The 22900-nt window shown below is 46.7% G+C and overlaps 1 protein-coding gene and 1 long non-coding RNA gene across 6 annotated transcripts in view; one reads left to right on the top strand and one right to left on the bottom strand.

Moving 5' to 3' along the window:
• Positions 1 to 22900, top strand: part of POC1A (POC1 centriolar protein A) — a 161852-nt gene that overhangs the window by 77613 nt on the left and 61339 nt on the right. The window contains exon 11 of one of the 4 annotated variants that reach the window (XM_075939430.2): positions 5433 to 5708. The exons of 2 other annotated variants lie outside the window; for them this stretch is intronic. In XM_075939430.2, the coding sequence (XP_075795545.2) occupies positions 5433 to 5531 (99 nt within the window). In that variant the 3' untranslated portion in view covers positions 5532 to 5708. Of the gene's footprint in view, positions 1 to 4952; positions 5709 to 22900 lie in introns of those variants that run through there. One more of the 4 variants, XM_075939432.2, reaches the window with a different exon arrangement.
• The window catches only part of LOC142830963 (uncharacterized), a 56316-nt gene that overhangs the window by 23496 nt on the left and 9920 nt on the right, over positions 1 to 22900 (bottom strand). For both annotated transcript variants that reach the window (XR_012906536.2, XR_012906535.2), the window contains exon 2: positions 15978 to 16062. This is a non-coding gene — a long non-coding RNA (uncharacterized LOC142830963). The remainder of the gene's footprint in view (positions 1 to 15977; positions 16063 to 22900) is intronic.

The raw sequence follows: 22900 nt of genomic DNA on the forward strand, positions 1-22900 counted from the left end.
AAAAAAATCATGGCACCTTTAAATTTCACACTCCCTTCCACATGGCAGGGGAAGAATGTCCCAAGTGGCTTTCCAGCTGAGAAACTGAAAATACCAGACATTTTACTGGGGGGGAGGGGGGGGTGTCAGGCCAGGGGTTTGGATTATGCCTCAGGGCAGGGGATTGGGGTGCAGGGTCTGGGAGGAGAGTTCTGTGGGTGAAGATATCGGAGTGGGAGTAGCTGGGGGGCTGGACACTTACCAGCAGATGCGCTGCTCTCCTGTTTCTCCCACAGGACCTGCCTGGCCATATGCTTGCGGATTGGTAGGTTCCCACAGCTGCCATTGTCCAGGTCCGGCCAATGGGCTTGTGCGGGGGGAGCAGAAGTGACCATGAGGGACCCTCCCCTGCTGGCTCGCAGCTCTTGCACCACAAAGGGCCCCGCCACGCTGTTTTGCGTGGGGGGCGGGGCTGTTGCTGCATCGCAGCCGGACCCGACTAGCGTAGGGTTTGCTACTAAAGCGCCTGCGTGTGCTGCCTGCTGCAGTGGGGGCGGGGCTCAAGCCTCCAAAGCTCCGCGTCGAGCTCCCTTGCGGGCCCCAGGCTTCCGACCCTGCTCTAAGCAGGGCTGAATGTGAGTAGTTTTGAAATGCCGGCGCAGACGCACATAAATGCCCCCGCGGGCGCCATGGCGCCTGCGGGCACTGTGCTGGGGACCACGGCTCTATGCCAATATCTAAATCGTTGATGAAAATACTGAACAGAACTGGTCCCGAAACAGGCCCCTGTGAAACTCCACTCTTTACGCCCTTCCAGCAGGATTGTGAACTATTAATAACTATTCTGAGAATCGTTATCCAGCCAGTTATGCACCCACCTTATAGTAGCCCCATGTAAGTTGTATTTGCCTAGTTTATTGATAAGAAGATGATGCGAGACTGTGTCAAATGCCTTACTAAAGTCTAGGTATATCACGTCCCACAGTTGGCCTGTGTCAGTTGGGCTTGAGGGGCTTAGGCTATGAGTCTGTTTAATTGCTGTGGAAATGGTTAAACTTGGGTTCGAGCATGGGCTATAGGACCTAGGGTCCCAAGCCTGGCCACCATCAAGCATCAACATACTGCAATTAAACAGCTCCATTGTCCAAGCCTTGCAGGCACAAATCAGCTGATATGGGCCAGCCCCAGCTATTGGACTACAGCTAGCCATACCAAATGTATCCAGATAAGGAGTTGGAATGGATATTCTCGAAACTTTTTTGTGGGGAAACAAAGATGTTTTCTTTCGTATTGCTTTTTCATTAAAACCCATTCCCTCTAGAGTATGTGTGGTGTATCTAGAGGAGACCTGGAATTCAAATGTGTCAGTATGCTATCTCACTCTCTTTCTTAGCTGCATTTAAGGTTCAAATATTCCTCTGAAAGAGCAGAAGGTCAGTGAATTAATATATCACTGCAATGGAAAACTTAACTTGGAATGATTGGTGTGCAAGGTTAATATACTTCGCCATCATCACAAACACCAACAGTTGCCATTACCAGTAGAACAAATATATGTAACACTAGAATACAGTGGGCACTTGCTGAGGGAAATAGCTTCTGTTTTGTGTGGGAAGAAAGATGTCTGTTCCAAATGAAAACAGTGTTCAGAATCAGGTTATCATGAAAATTCATAAATTGCTGAGATAATCCACCCACAGGAAACAGTTTCATATACACTCAAAACTAACCCTGCATTGAAGCCAGGGGAAAATCAACACCATGAAATGTAAAGTTCGTCAATCCCTGGGATCATCCACATCAGGACCTAAGGACAGTCTAGGTTATGTGAGGTTAAAGGATCATTTCACTTACTCCCAAAGAGGTTGTGGTGGTGGGAAGTTTTTAAATGAGATTCATGAGTATAAAAATATTTTTTTGCCTTCAAATTCTGAGCTTAATTCAAATTGAAACTAGTTTTCACAAAATCAAGTATATATTGTCTAACATAAGTAAAACCAAATCATGATTGTGTTTACGTTCAGAAATATTAGTCAGAACATATAATGCAAAGGACTGAAATGGTCCTTCCCTTCTTTGAGATGCATTAAGTATAGAACAAGCGGAAGGGTTTGTAAAATTCACAAATAACTTCAGATAGGTGCAGCTCAGCTGGGTAAAGTACCAAAATTTTGGCTCTTATCCACTGTTGTATTTGTGTACAACAGAGGCCCACTAGAGATCAGAAGAGAGACTTGTGGAAAATATGAAATCCATCAATTTTTTTATTCTAGTGCTGTGTTCCTTATTTGATCTCTTTAAGAAACATTTCTATCTGAAAAACCTCTGAAATATTGGAGGAGTTGTTGCTTTTTGAAATCTGGAGGACCTAGGTGCTATTTTTCATAATTCCCAATCCTCCCGTTTGAAGATACAGTAGCTTTAAGGCTTGCTCAGGATATTTTGCGTCTTTGCAGGATGTTGACAGTGCTCTGCGTTTATATTCTCGTAGCTACTTTTTGCTGAAAGCAACTCTCTGAAACATGCTTGTTTTCATTCCTTTATAGTCCTGAAATGTGGAAAGTTTTTTCCTCTCTAAACCTGCACCCCATGTGTCACTGTAGGCTACAGAACAAAGATCTGCTCCAGAAAAGTGCTGAGCACCTTCACTGAGCTCTGTGGACCTTCAGCTTCTATTGTCCTTCAATGAGAAGGAGCACTCTGCACCTCTCTGAAATGGCCTGAAGCAATTCCCCACTGCAGTCAATGGGAATCTTCCCATTGACTTGAGTGGGCTTTGGATTCAGCCCAAGGTGCAGAGTGCCTTGCGGGACTGGGACTTCGGCTTCTAGAAGCTATTACTCTAAACCTGGGCTGTTGCCCATGTCCTCTCAAAGACTAAATCTGTTAGACTAAATGGCTACGTCTACACTGGCCCCTCTTCCGGAAGGGGCATGTAAATTTCAGCAGTCGTCGTAGGGAAAACCGCGGGGGATTTAAATATCCCCCGCGGCATTTAAATAAAAATGTCCGCCGCTTTTTTCCGGCTTTTAAAAAAGCCGGAAAAGAGCGTCTAGACTGGCCCCGATCCTCCGGAAAAAGTGCCCTTTTCCGGAGGCTCTTATTCTTACTTCAAAGTAAGCGGCGGACATTTTTATTTAAATGCCGCGGGGGATATTTAAATCCCCCGCGGATTTCCCTACGACGACTGCTGAAATTTACATGCCCCTTCCGGAAGAGGGGCCAGTGTAGACGTAGCCAATATGTTTAAAGTGGCGTGAATGCCTTTAAAGTGACTAATTCTGCAGAGCTATAGTGAAAGGATCAATGTTTAGGTCACTTTGAACTAGAAGTAGCAATGTATATTCAGTACACATTAGTGGCTAAACAAAAGCAGATAGTTTTGAAATATGTTGTGTATATAATCCTTTACGTACTATAGAACTTAAATGTCTGAAAGTTCACCAAAGTACGCAAGGGGGGGGAACCAAAAATCAAAGTTACCTGCCTCTGTCCTTAAATATCTTCAGACAGTGTCCTTAAATAAAACTCCAAAGTAATAGTAAGGTAAAATCAGACAAGTGACCCATTCTAAAAATTCCCCAAACTCTCCCATTTCCCCAAACTCTCTGCCCCAAGGGATGCGGCCTCTGGGATTACTGGGGGGCAGAGACTGGCTAGGGCAGCAGCAGGGTCAGGCCTCCTGTACTCACTGTGGCAGAGAGAGCTGTGGGGAAGTGGAGTGAGATGTCAGGGCCGTCTTAAAGAGGGGTGGAAGGCTTGGGACATCCTGCCATGCACCCCCAAGTCCTGTCCTAGCTCCACCTCTTCCCAGCCCTGCTCCACCCACTTTCCCAAGCAACATGACCCCAGGGATTTGTGGGGGGCCCTGTACCAGCAGCAGGGTCCGGGCTCGCACTCACCAGAAGTGGCAGGAAGTGGAGTATCTCAGCCCCAGCCTGCTTCACTCAGCTCCCAGCCACGTTGCTCCGCTTCTCGCCACCAGCAGTGAATGTGGGGGCAGGCCTGACCTCTGTTGCCTGCTAGTCCCTTGCATCGGGTTCCCAGCAGTTGAACCCTTTAAAAGGGTGCTGCCAACTGGAGAGAGCAAGTTGGCTGTGTGCAGTCCTGGTTCTTACCAGAGCTGTGCCCTGGCCGACTTGTGGGTAGTAAGGAAAATGAATTCCAACAGCATCCACCTGCACTTGTTTTAGTGGGGTTGGGCTTGCCCCTGGCATTCAGTCTTTGTTCCATATTTTTATCTTATTTCACCCTCAAACCCAGGCCAAACAATATTTGCTGAACTGACCAGTCGTCATCCCAGTTCTTAACTCTCCAGGGGGATGTGTGTTGCTTCTCTCTTGTATCTAGATCTGTTGCTGTGTTTGAGGAGTCTGAAACTGATAGAATTACTAATTTTAGAAATCGCATCCCCACCCTCCCTAGTCTGCATCACTGCTCTGTTTAGAAGAATCCCTGCAAAAAGATGTTTTTCCTGTGTTCCAGTTTCATGTGTGAGAGGAGTGTTTTATTGGTGTTTATAACAAAGCGTCTCCTTTTTGGTTTTCACTAATAACGTAAAAATATTCATACATATGAAATTGTTTAAGTGATTAAATCTTGATTTATTATCCTTAATGGTTTCTGTATCCAATATTTCAATGTTATCAGCTTGCTCTAGTGCCCTTGAAATGCACTTTTATGTTGCTGACTATCTTTGATTACTTCAAAGTAATCAATAAATGACTTCCAGCAGAAAAGTGTCTCCTTGTTATTCAAATATGCTCACAGACATGCAAAGTATGCAGGATCTAGATTTTAGAGCTCCGATAAAGAGCTAGTGATATTTATAAGGCATTAATCACAGTCTGTTAGAGGGCACAAATGCAGTGTTCAGCTAACCATGTCGAAGAATATTTACCATTGTTTTTGTAATTGTCTACTCTAGACTCCTTGTCTGTCAGTTAATTTCTGGTCTGTCTGTTTGTCATAAGTCAGCAGCCCAAGTGGCACAGCAGCCAGGAAAGGAGAAAAGAATTGGAACTGAGAGATGAAATGCAAGACAACAGGTCCAAAAAGAGAGAAACTATTGAAAACATCTGTATGCCAGGGGCTTAGTGAGCACCTCTTAAATGAGCTCTCTGGTATTTGGCCCAAATTGTCTAGGTACAAAAGGACATCACACTCTCCCCAAAGAAGGGAGGGAGTGAAGAGGAAGTCTGGGCCCATTCTGTGAGGCCGCTCAGCGCCCATAACTAAGGCCAGGTTTTCAGATGAGCTCAGCAAGCTCCCATTATCCTCAACAGAGGTTGCTGAGCATCGAGCCCTTTGGAAGCCCTGATTGTGGAGCACAGAGCTGCAAGAGCTTGTGATCCATTGTGTTTGGCAGCTGTACTAACAGCAAGCGCACAGCGTGCGGCTTATCTTCATGTATCGTTCAGCAGCTCTCTGCGTTTTCCTGTTTCACTGTGCAGACCGTTTCCATTCTGGAGCAGAGACTGACGCTGACCGAGGACAAGCTTAAGGAATGTCTTGAGAACCAGCAGAAGCTCATGCACAGCAAAGGGAATTGATTCTACAAGGGGCTGACCAAGCCGGAGTGGTCTGGAGGCCTGGGGGTTTGTTTGTGTGTTTCTAATCATTTTTAACAGCTGGAATTACTTACTGTATTGAAATAAAATGTATAGCCAATAGGGTCTGTAAATACACATTTTGTTACTGTAATAATAAAATTATTTCACTAAACACGACTAACAGCTTGTGATCCTTTGAGTGACCTCCCTGTTGAGCAGAGGCATTGCTAGGCCATTGGAGGCCCCAAGCAAGAATATTTTTTTGCCTTATGATACATCAGTGAATGGGGTTTCTTTGAGCTGCTTGGGGCCCTAGGCACTTATTTGGGGCTAGTGTACACTAGAATTGCTACAGCAGCAGAGGTGTAACTCTGCTAGTGTAGATGCTCTGCTGACAGGGGAGATCTCTCCCATTGGCATAATTCCTCCACCTCCCTGAGTAGCAGTAGCTATGTCAGTGCTTAGGTCAGTGGTGTAATCTACTTCACTTGGGGGGTGGCTTATTCAGCCCCCTGAGTGGCAGGAGTTATACTGAGTCTACTTATGCCTAGTGCTGGCTCTAGTCAGAGCGCAAGTGTGGAGTGCAGACCCTAGCTTTTCAGAGCTGTTGCTGCTGAGTTAAATGGATGAATCTGAGCATGTGGGGAATGTGGAGCATCTTGCATGTGCTGTACCAGAGTTGCTGCTCTGTTGTGGCTATGTGCGCTGGGGGGCGCATTTGCTCACAGGCAAAGAGTGCCCCAGTAGCGGATGCACACCTCTGTTCTGAAACAGTAGCAAGCCTCAAATGGGGAATGTGACTCCTGCTTTTAGAAGGTTCTGCCTCCCCCAAGTCCCAGATGGCTGCTAGACAATTGGATGAAAATCTCTTTAAAATCTGAATGAATGTCCTTTGCACCATGACTATTCTAGTGTATGGGATCTACGCCTCTCTTACACATGTGTAGAGAATGAAAATAGCAGGGCCCAAGGGCAAGATGAGAGGCACCAGCAATGAGAGACCATACGGTCCCAAGAAACTTTCTTCTTGATATATTTCATTCATTTCTAAGGGAGTTGTGTAGAGGCAGATAAATAGCAGAACTGTAGTGCAGCATTTTGCTTTGAGCTGAAGGAGTCCCAGCCTCACCTGGCTACTGACACACTTCTAGCTGCTGCATTTCTGACCCATTCAATGACACTTGTGTTGACTCCTGGTCTCGTTCCTCTCCCACATCGTTCCCAAATCCTGCCATCTCCAGACGTGCTCTGTGCAATATGGGAGTGTGCCAGAGGCCTGGTTGGCATGTAAAACTAGCCCGTTTCCTGGCACCTGATTCCAAGTAAGGCTCTGTCCACCTGAATTCTATCAAAGTCTTGTTAATTCTGACAGGACTGCTTATTTCCACTTTTTGACAAATCTTGTTTCACTTTCACTCTCAGCACCATTTTGGTTTACAAGCACTTAGTAGCTTTGCTTTGTTTCCAAGCATCTTTGGATGATGAATTTGAATTTTTCTGCAGAACCACAGACTAAGAATACTTGTTTTCTCCATTTCCAAGCTCTGAATCTGAGAAATCACTATTTTCACTCAAATGAATCTTCTGGAATCAATCCAGTGATATTTTTTCCCTTAACCATATTTTTATACGCTTTCTAGAAGCTTTCAGTGGCCTTCTGCTGTGGATCCATTACATCATTTTCACTGATGGAGAAAGGAAATAAAGAAAAGGAAAATCTGCTTTTAAAGAAGAATTATTCCTAACCTGATCTAATTTGATTGGTAGAAATTATTAGAATGGAAAGTGGTTTCATGCATTGAGAACTTGTAATTGGATCTTATCAGTTGAATTGAAATGTCTTGAACATTCTTTTATTTAAGTTAGGTTTCAATTTTCTTCAGTTTCTTGACTTTTAAGTGCTTTTTCCCTTCAAACTTTATGAAATGTAGTTTTGTATTGCTCTTAATGGTGTAAATATATTAATGTCTTGGAGACCTACGCATTTTGTATAATATTTTTATGGAAGCTTTCAATAAAATCAATATGAATATAATGTTTTATGTAGACTCTTTTCCTTTTAGTTTTTAAGATGAACTAATTTCCAAGGGTATATGTGTACACAACTTGCATTATAACTGATTTAGAAGAATAATGATGTTGTAGACATGTCTAATATATGTTCTGAGGTGGCTTCTTTCTATTGAGCTTTCAGCTAAAAATGCTCTGGATCAATAAATTTCAAATTTTTCTCCTGAGCATTAGAGGCTGTATTCGCAAAAGCACCTGCCTAAGTTAGAAACAGGAGTGCCATGGGTTTTCAGTGAGACCTGTCCTCTTAACTCGTTTAAACTGTTTTGGAAATTCCACACTTCAAGTTACCAGTGTAGCTCCAAGTTTCTGTGATCTCAAAGGCTGACAAAGCCTCTTAACAGAACATTAGAACAAAATATCTTCCTGAGTGATTTACATCGACCTGCACTTTTAAATTTAGCATTTTCATGGCATTGGAAAATCTATAATGACCACTTTGCAAAACTCTTATTTCAGGAAGCAGTTGAGTAGATGAGTGAGTGAGGGGGGAGTGGGTTGTAATTTTATTCCAAAATATACAACTATACAGTGTGAGAAGGGCTTGTTTTGCCGATTTTGCTCTGAGTGACTCATGGTAGGACAGCCAAGGGTTAAGGATTTTGTTTTGGATCTCCAAGGCAAACCCGAAGCCAAGTTCTTAAAAAAGTAGTTTAATTTGTTGCCATTATATTTGCCAGACATATGACCTCACTAAACTTTTAGCAACAGTTCTTTGTGCCGAGATTGGTCTCTAGGGGAGTACATATGCCTGGAGGCTGCAGCAAATGGATTTTTGGCTGATCTGGGTATGGAGCATGTTAAACATAAGCATGATCTGTGAAAACGCAAGAATCTTCATGCACTGCCCACTTTCCTTCCTGTCTGGGAGCTGGAGTTGGAGAGAGACCACAGTTTAGCTCATAACCCAGTAGGTAAAAGCAATGAGCACTATGATGCTGATTGTTCTGGGTTAGAGGCTGGATGCCCAGCAGAAATTACCTCTAGCCACAGTGTCATAACCAGACATCCGTCAGCAAACTAAAAAATAGGATTAAACTCGATGAAGAAGCTGTACTTGTCCTCACCAACCTGGCAGTACAAATCACGCATTTTCTTGGTCTCTTAATTTTAGTGTAGATGTAATTTTTTAAAAATAAACTGGCTCTTCAAAGCACAAGCAACTTGAAGTAACTGCTTTGTGATGCTAAAACAGAAGAGGTGCAATTTTTCTCCAGCTTTTAAAAAAGGTCCCTTGTGTCAGGTGAATTTCCAACAGGATGACTTATTGGATTGTTTCCCACACTGCACTGGTTTGAAGTGGAGATCATGGATGGCTCACGTGAAACCAGGGGAAAACAGAACCCAACCAACAGCTGGCTTGCCTGGAGCCAATCTTTTGCTGTCAATAACATGCTGGACTGCGCGCCATGATGTCTAGTTTCTGTTCCCATCTCTGAAATGGAACAGCAGGGAGGTCTCCTGTTATCTCTAACTCTGTTTCCCAGCCTCTAAAATAGGGATGGCACAACTTTGTAATGTGCTTTGGGCTCTACAGGAGGGCGAATGATGGATCTGAATACAATGGTATTTTGTAAAGGGGGAGAGAACTAATATTTGGAGTCAATTCTTTTTAAGCATTCGTTGGTTCATCTTTCTAATGGCAGCAAGTTAAGCCATTGTTGTGTTACAGATTTCCCACCTCTCCATTCGCTTGCTTTCAGCGGGAATGACTGACTCTAAGGCTTTCAGACTGAAATGTTTGGGAGATTGTTGCCTTTCCCAGTGAACACTCCAAACTACTTTATGCTCAGTGCATCACTTAAGACACACACTCCTTCCTCTCCAGTAGCACAGCATGTGCGGGGAATCCCCTGTATTCTTCATTAACACCCAAACCGCACAATGCCCAGCATCCTATCACTCTGTTCCCCTTGGTAATTACTACTCCTTGCAGGCATTTTTCACACGCCCAGTAATGCACTTCCAAGTTGTTACTGCCTCTTCAGTCCAAGAGCACAGTGACTCTTGGTACGGCTAAACTGTGAGCAGGCCACCCCTATCAGTATGTGTTCCTGAAAATGGCGACTAAGCAGTAGGTCTAAATCATTTTGCAAGCTTGCGACACAGTGGAGGAGCAGCATCTTTTGGGAAGTGTGCTGGTTTGCCTGCTGGAAGGGTTAATTTCCTACTTTGCAGAATAGCTGCCTGGATGGGATTTAGCGTTGCTTCACTTCCCTTTTACACTCCCTCGGCGAGTATTTTCCTAACAGCTGTCTGGGAGTTGTTCCATTCAGACTTCCCCCAGCGTGGGCCTATACAAACACGTCGGCTGCTGCTCTCAGGAAAGTTTCCATTGTCACACTTGCATACGCTTTACTGGAAAGAGGAAAAACGGACCTTCGTGCACGCTCCTGCAATTTACCATGGACCGTGACTTTCCTGATGCGCTTTTTTTTGTTTTGTTTTTATTTAATGGAGGGGAAACCGTCATCACTGCTGAAACAGAGGCATTGTCTACACTACACAGCTTTTAGCAACATGGCCGTGCGGACACAGCAGTGTTGCTAAAAGTCTGGCAGTGTGAACGCTGTTGGTTGGCACTATTGCTGACAAAGTACTTTTTGCCCCCTCCGAGCAGGATTCATGTCAACAGGAGAGCTGTCACAAGGAGCTGCTGCAGCAAAACTTTTGTCTGGGGGCGGAGGGGCCTTTTTAAGCGCCTGTGAATGCCAACAGTTTTGTTGTTCACTTGGCAGTTTAGATAAAGCCAGAACAAGTGAGAAGGGTCTCTGGATTTCTTTAATTGTTTCACCACCTTGCTGTGTAGATTCAATGAATGGGATCCACAGGAAACCCCAGTTTCAGGGAAAGGTCATTGCTTCCTACCCTTCTGCGAAGTCACCCCCTGGATGCAGTAATAGAGGAACATGATGCCCAGGGGGTACATTATCCATGTGGCCAGCCACCACATGCTAACTGCAGACACACCAGGCTGGCTGTCGCTCCTGAATTGCTTCCCCACTGCTCAAGAAGCAAGGTTGTACTGTATAGCTATACCACAAGGTTGGGCTTGGCTCAGAAGACTCAAAGCTTTGCCTTGGGGGGAGAGAGAGAGAGAGAGAGAGAGAGAGATGTGTTACTTCTAACAGATACCAAATGATTAAAAAAAAAAAAAGGTTGGTAAAGGCAGCAGTAAATGTTGGGGGAGAAGGTGGAGGACAAGAATTGATCCAAGCTGTTACCTGGCTGCAAGCAGCAGGCTCAAATGAGTGCTTTAGGACAAATGAGTGCTTGGTGCCAGGCGTTGGCCGTGTAACAATCTCAGGACTGCCAGTCCCAGGACAGAGTCAAAGGATTAAATCCTGGCTATAGCTTTTGAACTGGCCTGTTACTGCTTCTGTTCGTATGCAGCTGGTGAAACTGGTAGCTTTCTTCACTGGATCAGCACTAGTGGGTGTGATCGCTGTGTAAACTGCCAGGCCGTCTAAAACCGTGGTGTCCAACAAGCTAGCCGCCAGTGGCTATTTGACCAGTTGAGTGAGGCTAGTTTGCTATAGCAGTAGCCACTAACGTGGTTGGACACCTTGGGTCTGAAGAGTCTGGGGGGAGTTTTTGAGCTGCCTAGAGCCCGTGTGTTTGACTTTGCCCTTTGGGCCTTTGTCCAGGGGTTTTGCTCCTTGAGGCTTGTATGTGTCCTGAGATCCAAGGAGAATGGCTGGGCATGTAAAGTCCAGCCCTTCCCTGCTATCTCGGCGCTCTTCCTCCAGTAGCACAGCTTCCTTTTGGACCCTTGCTTACCTGTCTCCTCGCCGGAGCCTGCGAAGTTCGTCCCCACGTGCAGTGACAGCATGGAATGGGAATCGTCAGGACTGATGCTGACGAGTGAGGAGCCAGCTCCTACAGGAAAGCCCCAGTGGGTCTGCGGGCCAGTGAGGCTGTATTGAGGGGCTCTCCGTTGGTCATGTTACCTCCCTGCCTTACCGTGGATTCTCCAGCCTTCTCCAACCCCTGCTCTTTTGGCATTCCCAGTGGGGTTGTGTGGCGGGGGGGCAGAGTGGAAAGTCACAGGGACCCTAAATAGCATCTTTCCTCCCCCTGGCAGCCTGGTGGCCATTTGAGTGAGCTCCCCTTTGACTCTTGCTGTGACAATCTAAATCAAAGGGGAAGCTGTGTCCTGTAACCTGCTTTTCAAGGCAGCCTCAGGGGTGGGGCAGCGCTCCCTCCAGGGGGACAGGTGAGGACACCACACTGTTCGTCTGCCATGGCAGAGTAATGGCCTGTTCCTTGGGCGGCTTGCTTGGCCCGTGTTGGGGCACGTTGGGAGGGGATCTTCTTCCTGGAAAGCTGCTTGGGTAGAAATTCAGTTGTAGCTGGTCCCGAAAATGTCTGGCCCTGCATTGTAGGCCTAGAGAGCCATCCAACTTCCAGGGAGAAGTTTGGGATAGCAAAGGAGTGTCTGCATGGACCCAGCCCCCTTCAGTTCACCAGTGCCCCTTGAAAAGGGCAGAATTGCTGGGGGGCAGCCAGCTGCCCCGTTTAAGATTGCAGCCTAGCTGTGCTGGGTGCCGTACCTGCGCGCAGTCCGACCGCCCGTGCCCCTTACAGCGTAAACAGACGGGGAATGGAGAAAAGGCACGGCGAAGGGACGTGACCTGCTCACGGTCACCTAGGAGGCCATTGGCAGAGGAGGTCTCCTGGCTCCCCTTCAGTCACGTCCACTAACCCACACTGCTTCCCCATACCAAAAGGAAATCTGCATTCCCGGTCCAGGCTGCTTCCGGCTCGCTGAGTACTGACAACTAGATGTCTGACCCTTTAGACTGGCTGGGCGGAATGTGATCCCTGCGCTAAAGGGCTCGGTTGATAGGGAAAGCGGCCAAGAGGAGACAGATGCAAGGCCTAAAGGGAGCTGAGGTCCAGCAGATCAGGTGCCAGGAGGCTGCGAAAGTGGGAGTGTGATATTTAGTGCTGGCCAGAGGGGTTTGCCTTCAGCGGGAAGGCGGGATCAAGCCCCGGTGCTCAAGCTGCAATGTCTGGTCTTGAGTTGTGAGAAATGTGGCAGTTAAGTATAGGGGATTCATCGACCAAGGAGCCAAGATGTCCTTGTCCAAATATTGCATCAAACCATGGCCGGGCTGAGGAAGCAGCCAGTTACGGGAAGAGCTGTAATGCCGTTTCAGCTTTTGCTGAAAGATCAATTCCCCACCACCGCCAAGCTTTTTTAAGATCTTGTTTAATGTTGCCTGAGGGGGACTGACGTGCATGTGGTCTGTTATTTATAAGATCACTGGCTCTCACAAGGGACTGATCGGTGGAGTGTTGCCCCACAAACACACACTTGATGTGAAGTTAACCAGACAGGACTGGTGGTACGGGGAAGGCAAAAGGGGAATTGTCCTGGGGCCCAGTGATTCCAAAGGGCCCAGGACTCCTGGCTGCTACTGTGGGAGTGTCTGGAGCCCTGGACCCTTAACTTGCCATTGGAGTGCTATGGGGTGCACTCCAGGCAGCTCTGAGGGTTGGGGAGGATCACACCACAGTTCAAGTGGCACAGAGAGCTGGCTGCTTTGAGTTTGCATTTGTTCTCGTTTCTTAATCCCCATGTGTGGGGCCAGGTGAAGTGCCCTTGATTTCCGTGGAGTTATTCTAATAGCAGAGCGTCGTCCCATGCAGATAAAGGTACCCAAGCTTAGCCACTGGTGGACTGGGCTCTTCCCCTCTTTCTTTTGGGCCATGAGCATCCCTGAGCTCCCTGCCTCCAAGGCCGCCCCCTCCTGCTATAAAAAGTTGAGAGTCTATTGCCGTTTGACAGCGTGTTTAGGAGGTTACATTCTCTGCTGCAATTACAGCTTGCCTTTGCTTCTCATTACTGCACTTCCTTTGTTGCCAGGTCCCAGAAGGGAAGCAAAGATTAAAGGGAGCAGAGATGATTATATTTAATAGCACTGGAAATTGGCAAAATGATTTGGGGGCCATTTGCCGTTTTCTGCCGCCTATTAAAGCGACGAAGCTCCTTTGAAGTCATGCACTATGTTTTTTCCGCTAGACATTGAGCGCCTACATTCAAACGAAGGCCCCTTGCTGTGTCTCCACATCTTAAAGTTAAAAGCCAGGGATGGATTTTCCATCGAGGGTTTGCGTTATCAGAGCGGTTCAGGTGCCATATTGGACTCAGCGCTGCTTAAATTAGCAGTAAACTCTGCACACCAGTCTGAAAGTGAATGCCCTGGCATGGACTCCATACTATGGCATCCCTCAATGAATGGGGCAGGAGAGCCCGTCTGGCTGGAGAAGCCAGGGCTTCCTTTTAGATGCTGGAAATGGGTATCTTGCTCACTTGCAGGCACACGGGGGCTTGGGGCATTTTCTGTCTCCAACACATTAGGTCCTGAGAGAGTTGACGCCGCAGGACTACAAACCTTTGTTTGAACAATTGTCTCCAGTTATTACTTGTATTATCCTGCTAATGCGTAGAAGGCCTAGCTGAGATTGTAGCACCATTGTAGTAGATGCCACAAAAGCATAGTGAGACAGTTGGCAACCTGAAGAATCCCATTTAAATTCCCGGGAATAATACAACAAGCAGGTGTTGACCTTGAGTTGGTTGGGCCAAACCAAAGCAAGGAGTTGGTCCTGGAGATGAAGAAATGGCAATCTGCCTGCAGCCAGCCAGTCTTCACAAGTGCGTGAGCAGCTGCGTGATGGACTGAGGGTGTTTTCCAGCCCTCGGAGAAGGTGCTAGGTTTTCAGCCTAGCTATCTCGTTTGTTTGCAGATACAATCGAGACAGCAACAGAGGAAGCATCGCCCATCCCATGAGGGTGCTCGTTAAATCCTTGCTTTTGGCCCATGCCCAGAGTATGAGATTTGTCTGTTTCTCGGATTTACCCGGTAATGGGAGCTTTTACATGCAAATGTTAGCTCTTTTATCAAAGCAAACTGAATCCTTGAGTACGGTTTGGTGGGTCACCTTTTCCAATGCAAACATTGCAGTGCACAAAAACATAAAAATGGCCAGAGCAAAGATCCATCTAGCTCAGTATCCTACCCTCCAACCGTGGCCAATACCAGGTGCCCCAGAGGGAGGGAACCATCAAATGATCCCTCCTCTGTCGCCCATTCCCAGCTTATGGCAAACAGAGGCCAGGGACACCATCCCTGTATCACCTCTCCCTTTTTCAAATGAGCAAGTTACACAGCTCAGGAGACCCTGATTGTCACTTTCACTTTGCCGCTGTTTAAATCACTTTGGCTGCATAAAGGTCCATTTACACCCATCAAAAGGCCCTGTCATTCAACCAGACTGGTTTAGAGTCTTGTTGCCTTGTATGTTGATCAATCCACAGTGATTTCATTAACCTAGATTTGTAAACTAGTTTAAACTTGTACATACTCCTGGGTGGAAACAGGTTTTAAAATGGCCATTATTGATTTAGCTTCCTTGCTGCTTGGCTGACCCCCAGGGGTCTACAGCAGTTGAACTAAATCAGTTTAAAGCCATGAACAAGTGAACAAGTGAACAAGGTTATATGTAGACCAGGCCCAAGTATGAGTGAGAATCAGGCCCTGACAGGGAATAAATGGAAGCACATTTTGAGGGGATGTGTCTATTCACCTACCCCCAAGGTCCACACGATCTGTGCCGCTAGATCTCTGCTCGTTGCAGGGTGCGTTTGCAGAGAGCAGAGATGTATTTGGCCATGGTGCAGAGCCTTTTGAGCTCCAGGCTGGGCCCACTGATTCGAGAGGCCCCTTCCAAGGTTATTCTCCAGGATCAGGGGTTTGAATGTAAAGCACATGCTCCTGGAAAGGCAGCAGAGAGATTCCCTCTGAGTTAAGAGCAGGTGGCTTGCCTTGCTGGATGTGCTTTTAACCCTGCTCCTGCTCTGACCCACTCCACAGAGTCCCTTTCCTGAGTCTTAATTTCTAGAGCGTACAGTAGATTGGGGGAGGGGGACAGAGCTGCCCGTTTTCCCCGAAAGTCACACTAGTCATTGTCACTGAAGTGTTGTCTCCATGGATACTGTTCAGGTTTGGGAGGGAGCGGTCACGCTACACAGGTGTCCTGTCTCCACTGGGCTGCTGATGTTCCACAGCCAGTTTTACAAATATGAGAAAAGAGGCTAGAATTTTGGCAACCAAAATCAGTTGAATCCTGAGCAGGAATTCAGTTCCAGATCTATCGCCCTTAAAGATCTCAAAGCACTTGGAAGATGCAGATTATCACACCCCTCGGGAATTATTCAGGCACTGCTGGATTGTGCTACGCGGCATGGTACAAAACAGTGGAAGGATAGACGACAGTGTTTGGCTCTTACGAGCTGGATTCCCCCCAGGAAGCCTCTCCTTTATCCATGCACCATTGCAGAGGCATTTTGCAGGTGCAAAGACTTACCCGTTCGCTGCCAATGTCCCAACTGGAGCTGTCAAACGAAACCTGCTGATTCATCCATATTGAAACCGGCCACGGGAATGTGTTGCTGTGAATGACATTTTCATGGCAATGAAGCAAGTTCCGGCCAGCTTGCCTGACTACTTGGCCGCCTGGCTCCCGGGGAGTCTATTTTATTTTGGAAACAACAAAACGCTTCTACAGTGAGAAGGTTTTGAGGTTTTCTACATTAATTATTAAGGACTTCCACTTTGCAGGTAAAAATATTGAGGTTTTGGGTTTGTGTCCCATTTTGGAATGAATATTCCCCCCCCCCCTCAAAAAAATCATTGTTTTTTTTCCCCTGGAACTGGGACTCCATTTTCTGATCAGCTCTAATGTTAACGTTGCGCATGAAGAATTGTACCCTCAAAACAGCTAATGGCATTCCCTGTTGGAAATTCTAGTGTTAGGCTGTTCAAGGTGGGTGAAATCCACGCTCCCACAGCGAGCAAGCATGGGGCTGACATGGCACATAAATGGTGCCTTGGGCTGGGTCACTGTGCACTCCGGTCTTGGCACTTGTACAGTGCATCGTCCTGTGTCTGACATGCAGAATGTACAGTTACATGCATGTGCAAAATAGCATGTATGCTTCTGTGGCTCAGGCTTTGAGTGTACACCTTAAATCCATGTAGAGCAGAAGGCACTGGATATTTTTAGCCCTGATTTTGCCATCAGAAGTGCTGATGGGCTGGAATTTGCAGAAGCACTGTGAATTTCAGCTCTGTTTCAGAGGCCACTCTACCCAACACCATAGCTACAAACAATAGCTCTTTGTTGCTCCTAGGTATAGCTATGTAAGAACATAAGAACGGTTATATTGGGTCAGACTAAGGGTCCACCTAGCCCAGTATCTTGTCTTCTACAGTTGCTAATGCCAGATGCCCCAGACAGAGTGAACAGAACAGGTAATCATCAAGTGATCACTCTCCTGTCATCCATTTCCAGCCTCTGACTGACACAGGCTAGGGGCACGATTCCTATGCATCTTGGCTAATAAGTATTGATGGACCTAAGCTCCATGAATTTATCTAGTTCTTTTTTGAACCCTGTTAAAGTCCCAGTCTTCACAATATCCTCTGGAAAGGAGTTCCACAGATTGACTCTGTGCTGCATGAAGAAAAACTTCCTTTTGTTTGTTTTAAATCTGCTACCTATTAATTTCATTTGGTGACTCCTAGTTCTTACATTCTAGGAACAGGTGAATAACCTTTCCTTTTCACTTTCTCCATACCTGTATGATTTTATAGACCTCTATCATATCCTCTTTGGTCTCCTCTTTTCTAAGATGAAAAGTCCCAGTCTTTTTAATCTCTCTTCATATGGCACCTGTTCCAAACTCCCATCATTTTTGTTGCCCTTTTCTGAACCTTTTCCAATGCCAATCTATCTTTTTTGAGATGAGGCAACTACATCTGTATGCAGTATTCAAGATGTGGGCGTCCCATGGATTTATAGAGGCAATAAGTTATTCTCTTTCTTATTTTCTATCTCTTTTTTTAATGGTTCCTAATATTGTTTGCTTTTTTGACTGCTGCTGCACATCAAGTGAATGTTTTCTTTAGAGATGCTTCATTTAGAGCTTATATTTTGTTTTCTTCCCTTTTCCAAACACACAGACAGCTGACACTTTATTCTTTCTCAATTCTCTTTGTCCATAACATTCATGTGGTTCCATTACCTAGTATCCTGAGGGCTTCACAGTGTTTTATATACCTCTGGCAGAGGCTGAGTGTGATAGGAAGATGCGGCCCCAAAGCTGGACTAAACTCTGGGAGCAGTATGGTTGTGCTATTTACAAGTGCTGTTTAAGTTTATTGTGCCTTTCTCGGGTAAGTTACCAACACTGGGTGCTTGGTGTCTGCCTTGGGGGAGGGGAGGGGGTTATTTCACTTTAGAAGTGGACACAAAGCAGAAGCTGTTAATGAGCACTGTAGCCGGTCATGCAAGATCGGCTGTATAAAACAAGACAACATGGATTATTTTTGAGTACTCCTGTCCATTCCATGTTGGCATGTGTGTTCGCCACAGGAACTGTTGTTGGACATTTGTCCCTCAGCAATAGGCATAGGGGGCTGGCTGTGGCGCCCCCTGCAGTAGCACCTTATATGGTGTGGTATAAGAGGCACTGCTGGCCCCCCAATACCCTCAGTTCCTTGCCACCAGTGACGGCGCAGCAGACACTCCTTTGCTCTACAAAATTTTTTCCTTTAGGAGTTTGTACAAACTTTCTTGTATATAATTGTCAGATTCCAGTTTTTCCCTTCCCTTATCTACTTATGGACTTGGCGCTGACCAGACCAGTCACACTCGGGCTCAGCACACAGCACCTTGTGATGTTGGCTTGAGTCCTCCAAGGCCTCAAAAGGGTGTTCCCAGCTGTAAAGGATTCTGTTCCTTATTGGGAACTCTGGGTGCTTGCTCCTTGGCCCCCCCTTTTGGTGCAAGGAGTTCAGCCATATGTGTGTTGAAACTTAAAGCACTGATCTCGGAACCTCCCTACGTGATCTTTTATAAAGACCAGGTACAATTATGGCCTCACCTGGCTTTTCTTCCAAAGGTGGCTCTGTGCATTAATCAGGGCACCTTCCTGCTGGTGTTCCATCTCTGTCAGAGCTTTCTTCCAAAAGACAAAGTCCTAAAAGTACCTAATTCCCACTGAAATTAATGGGACTTGGGTGTCTGAATACAAGAGAGGGTCTTGGCATAAACCCTTCCCGTCGCTATTGTTCCTCACGCCCACTGCCGTTTCCAGCAGCAGGCAGATTATGCAAGAAAACCACCTACAAGCTATTTTTTGAATCAGAGAAAGTGGGGACAAAATAAAAGGAACGATATAATAGGCTCAGTCATGAACATTCTAAAGAGCAGGTTTTGTTAAACCTGGTGTGATGAGCCAAGAGTTGCTCAGAGCAGAAAAACATTGGTGCCAGCATTACTGCAAAACTGTGATTCGAGAGTGGAAAGCTGGCACCGAGTGTCTGAACGATGAGGGAGTTCTCCCTTGGTTGAGTCTGCGGAGCCGGAAGAGGTCAGGTTTGCTGCTGATTGTTGGAACTGAGCGCCTGCTAAGTTCCCAGGCCTGGCTCTCCACTGCACCAGGCCTGGCGTTGTCAGGTCCACGTGTGCAGAGCTGATCTTCTGCATGGAAAGGAAATGTACGTTGTTTCTCAAAGCAGAGGAGAACCAGGCCTGTTGCTTGGGGTAGCATATGCCTAGTCTTGTAGGATAATACAGGGAGCAATGGATCTCAGATCCCAGCCAACCCTCAGGGATGTTCTTGCATCTCTTGTGAGAGGCCAGGGTTTCATTGGGGCCATCTGCCTTCTACAGCCTGCTATGTGAGCAGGCCAGGGATCTCAGTCACTCCTGAGATGGCATTTCTCCCTCGCAGGTTCTCTGAGGTAACGGGCTGTCCAGGCCAGGAGCTGAGTTATTCCTTGAGCTCCTCAGAGGTCTCGTGGCTACTCCGTGAAAGGGCTTCAAGGAGTCCTCAGGACTGCAGCAAAGAGCCACCTCACATGCCTGGGTGGTGGCTTTGGCTCCTGCTGGTGAATCTAGATTGTCGCGTTATCCTCAGAGATACTAATTGTGACCCCCACCCATACAGCTGCGGAGTTTCCACTGACACCCATAGCAGCCTCCCTGCCTGTCAATTTCTCTCCCTTCCTTGTTGGTGACCCTCCTTACCACATCTGGGCATGTTGTGGGAGCAAAGTGTTATGCAGATTTGATCACCTGTGAGGACAAGCACAGGCTAATCTGGAGGCTCGGGGGGCTGAGCTGACTCACTCAAGACACCCAGCAAGTTCATGGAGGAGTCAGGATTAATGCTCAGAAGGTGCTTGGATCCCGTGGCGACGAAATCTGTGTAAGTACCTAGCTGGCCAGAACAAATGCATGCTCTGGCTGGTGGTGTCCATTAGTGTTGCATTGCTGTTTCCCAGCTGTGGATTATCTATGTTGCGCCCCATTAGGCCTGATGCAGAGAAGAGACAAGGCCATCTGGCTTCACTTTCGGGTTTAGCCCCTTCCAGAGGATCCCAGCATGAAAATTGTCCAGAGAGGGAAAAACATTCACAACCGTCCTCCACTTAGAGACTCCGTGAGGGCATGAGGCAGAGGGCCCCAGTACAGGTTTGCTCCGTCTCCCGTGACGTCTCTCATTTGTTAGAGAACTTACACGGGGAGGCCAAGTTAGAACACAGCTCGCCTGGGCTCCAGGCCAGCTCCAAAGCTGCACTCACTCGTTCATTTCCTGTTCACCTCATTGCTGCTAGCACATGGCTGATCTCAATAGAGTTAAGAACCTTCCTGTATTTCCACAGCCAACCTCTTCCCCCTCTCTGGGCTGGTTTCTTCCGCTCAAGTTTTCCTGCCTGTTAACCATCTCCATTGACTGCTGGATTCTAGATGATTTTGAGTCTACATCTGACTCTCCCTTTCTCCTGCCCAGGAGAATTGCTTCCTTCACCACAGCTGCCGCGCCTCTCAAAGCAACAGGAGTGGCTTTCTCAGACATGCCCCTCCCTAGGTTAGGACTGATCTGCAATCTCCCTTCCCTTCAGTTGTCATTTTGGCTCTGAACCTTTGTGATCACCCTTTCCTTGTTTTTTTTCTGGAGTGCTGCTCTGTTCAGTTTAACATACAGACCATTTCTGCCTGCCAGTGAGGTCGGAATGAATCTCCCCCACCATCCCGGATAGAGGCGTCAAGCCTTTCTCCCAAGTTTCTCTCTATGATGTGCCTCAGAGCGGGCAACTTTTTTTTTATCTGAAACTATTTTTTGCTGCAAGTTGACAATTCGGGTTGGCTGAAATATTTGGAGAACTTGCTGAACTGTCTTCACTGGAGGGGGAGGAGGGGAAGCCCAATTCTTTTTTGAATTAAAATGTTTCATTTCAACATTTTTAAATGAAACGTGTTTGATTTTTTTTTTTGTATTCAAAATTTACTTCCAATGCAGGTAGTGTTGTGTTTTTTTTTTTAACTATAAAACACTTCACAACTGACGCCTGTCATTCAACCTGGCAGGACATTTTGTGTTTATTTTTTTGGTTCACAAAAAATGCAACAGAAATTTGGTTTTGCTTTGACCTGCAATTTTCCCACTTTTTTTGGCCAAGGAACCAAAAAAACCTATTTGTGCAGCTCTGATATGTACATCCATCTGCCCTGTACCATAGACCTTTTAAATAAGAATCCCTGCTCATTGACTGCAGTCAGGTCTGTGGTGTGAGCAGGAGTATAACTTGCATTCCTAGTGCCCCCCGCCCCCATCTCTCGCCTCCCCCCTTTCACTCATGCACAGGGACCATGTTAAAGCAGCACTTGCAGCTGTAGGCTTTTTTGTAAATCCCAACCTTATGAAATATCCCGTCCCCCATCTCGCACTGCTCACCCACATGTCCTCAAGTCTCTCAGATGCTGGCTGACCCTTGCATATCATACACCCCCTCCCCCTGTCTTGCATGTGGAACTCATTACCCAGACCGCCTGTTGTAACTCTAGCCCACCCGATGTGTGTGTTTGGCTGAGGCCTGGGGAGGTGAAGCAGCCCTGGGCTTTGTGCGTGATACGAAGAGCAGCGGTGATCTCACACAAGTGACTGTAGGAGAGCATGATGGGAACTTTCCAGTTTGATTGTGGGTACACCCACATCTTGAAACTGCATGCAGGTGTAGTTGCCCCAACTCAGAAAAGATATATTGGAATTGGAAAAGGTACAGAAAAGGGCAACCAAAGTAATTACGGGTATGGAATGGTTGCTATGTGAGGACAAAATTTTTCAGCTTGCAGAAGAGATGACTAAAGGGGGATATGATTGAGGTCTAAAAATCATGATTGGTGTGGGGAAAGTAAATGAGAGAGTGTTATTTACTCCTTCTCATACACAAGAACTAGGGGTCACCAAATGAAATTAATAGGCCATGGGTTTAAAACAAACAAAAGGGAGTAGTTCTTCACACAATGCACAGTCAACCTGTGGAACTCCTTGCCAGAGGATGTTGTGAAGGCCAGGACTTTAACAAGGTTCAAAAAAGTACTAGATAAATTCTTGGACGATAGCTCCATCAGCGGCTATTAGCCAGGATGGGTAGGAATGGTGTCCCTAGCCACTGTTTGTCAGAAGCTGGGAATGGGTGACAGGGGAAGGATCACTTGATGATTCCCTGTTCTGTTCATTCCTTCTGGGGCATTGGCCACTGTCAGAGGACAGGACACTGGCTAGATGGACTTTTGGTCTGACCCAGTCTGGCCGTTCTTATGCCTGCTTACGACCTTCTTGAATGGGCTGTCATGCCATATCCGAGAATGTCCCAGAGGATAATCCAGAACTACTGCTTAGGCAGAAGGATTCTGTTATGCAGGGGGGGCATCTCTTGCTTTCCATAGGGTGGCCTTGTGGGCTTGGTTTAAAATATCTTTGAAGACTGAAGCCCCCGGAGTGAGTCTGGTATCATGATCCTGATCCGGTGCGGCTCAAGTTGCCTGCAAGAGCCCAAGGTAAAAACTGATGTGCAGCTGAGGGAGCCTGGCCTGCCATAAATCACTATGGTCAGCGAGTTGCTTTCTGCCCTCTAACAGGGATGCGGCCTAAGAGGAGAAGGTGGAGCTTTAAGATGCCTCCTGACATACCAGCGAGGGAAGAGTTCATTTTTCTTTCTGGGCTCCCATCGTATTGTATGGAATGTGGGCAGAATGGAGACACTGCAGCGATGTGTCAGCAGGAGGAGGGTCGCTTTTAGGGCCATATCTCCATGGTGCGCTTGCCCTACCTACATGCCCATGAGTAGTGGAGCAGGAGCACTGACGTTTGTTACCTATTTGTTCAATGCCAATTAATACAATGAGGGCGTCCCCCTGCTCCTGGACATGTCCAC

Source organism: Pelodiscus sinensis, chromosome 11 (genome assembly GCF_052426305.1).
Source record: "Pelodiscus sinensis isolate ZL-2025 chromosome 11, ASM5242630v1, whole genome shotgun sequence".
Taxonomy (NCBI): domain Eukaryota; kingdom Metazoa; phylum Chordata; order Testudines; family Trionychidae; genus Pelodiscus; species Pelodiscus sinensis.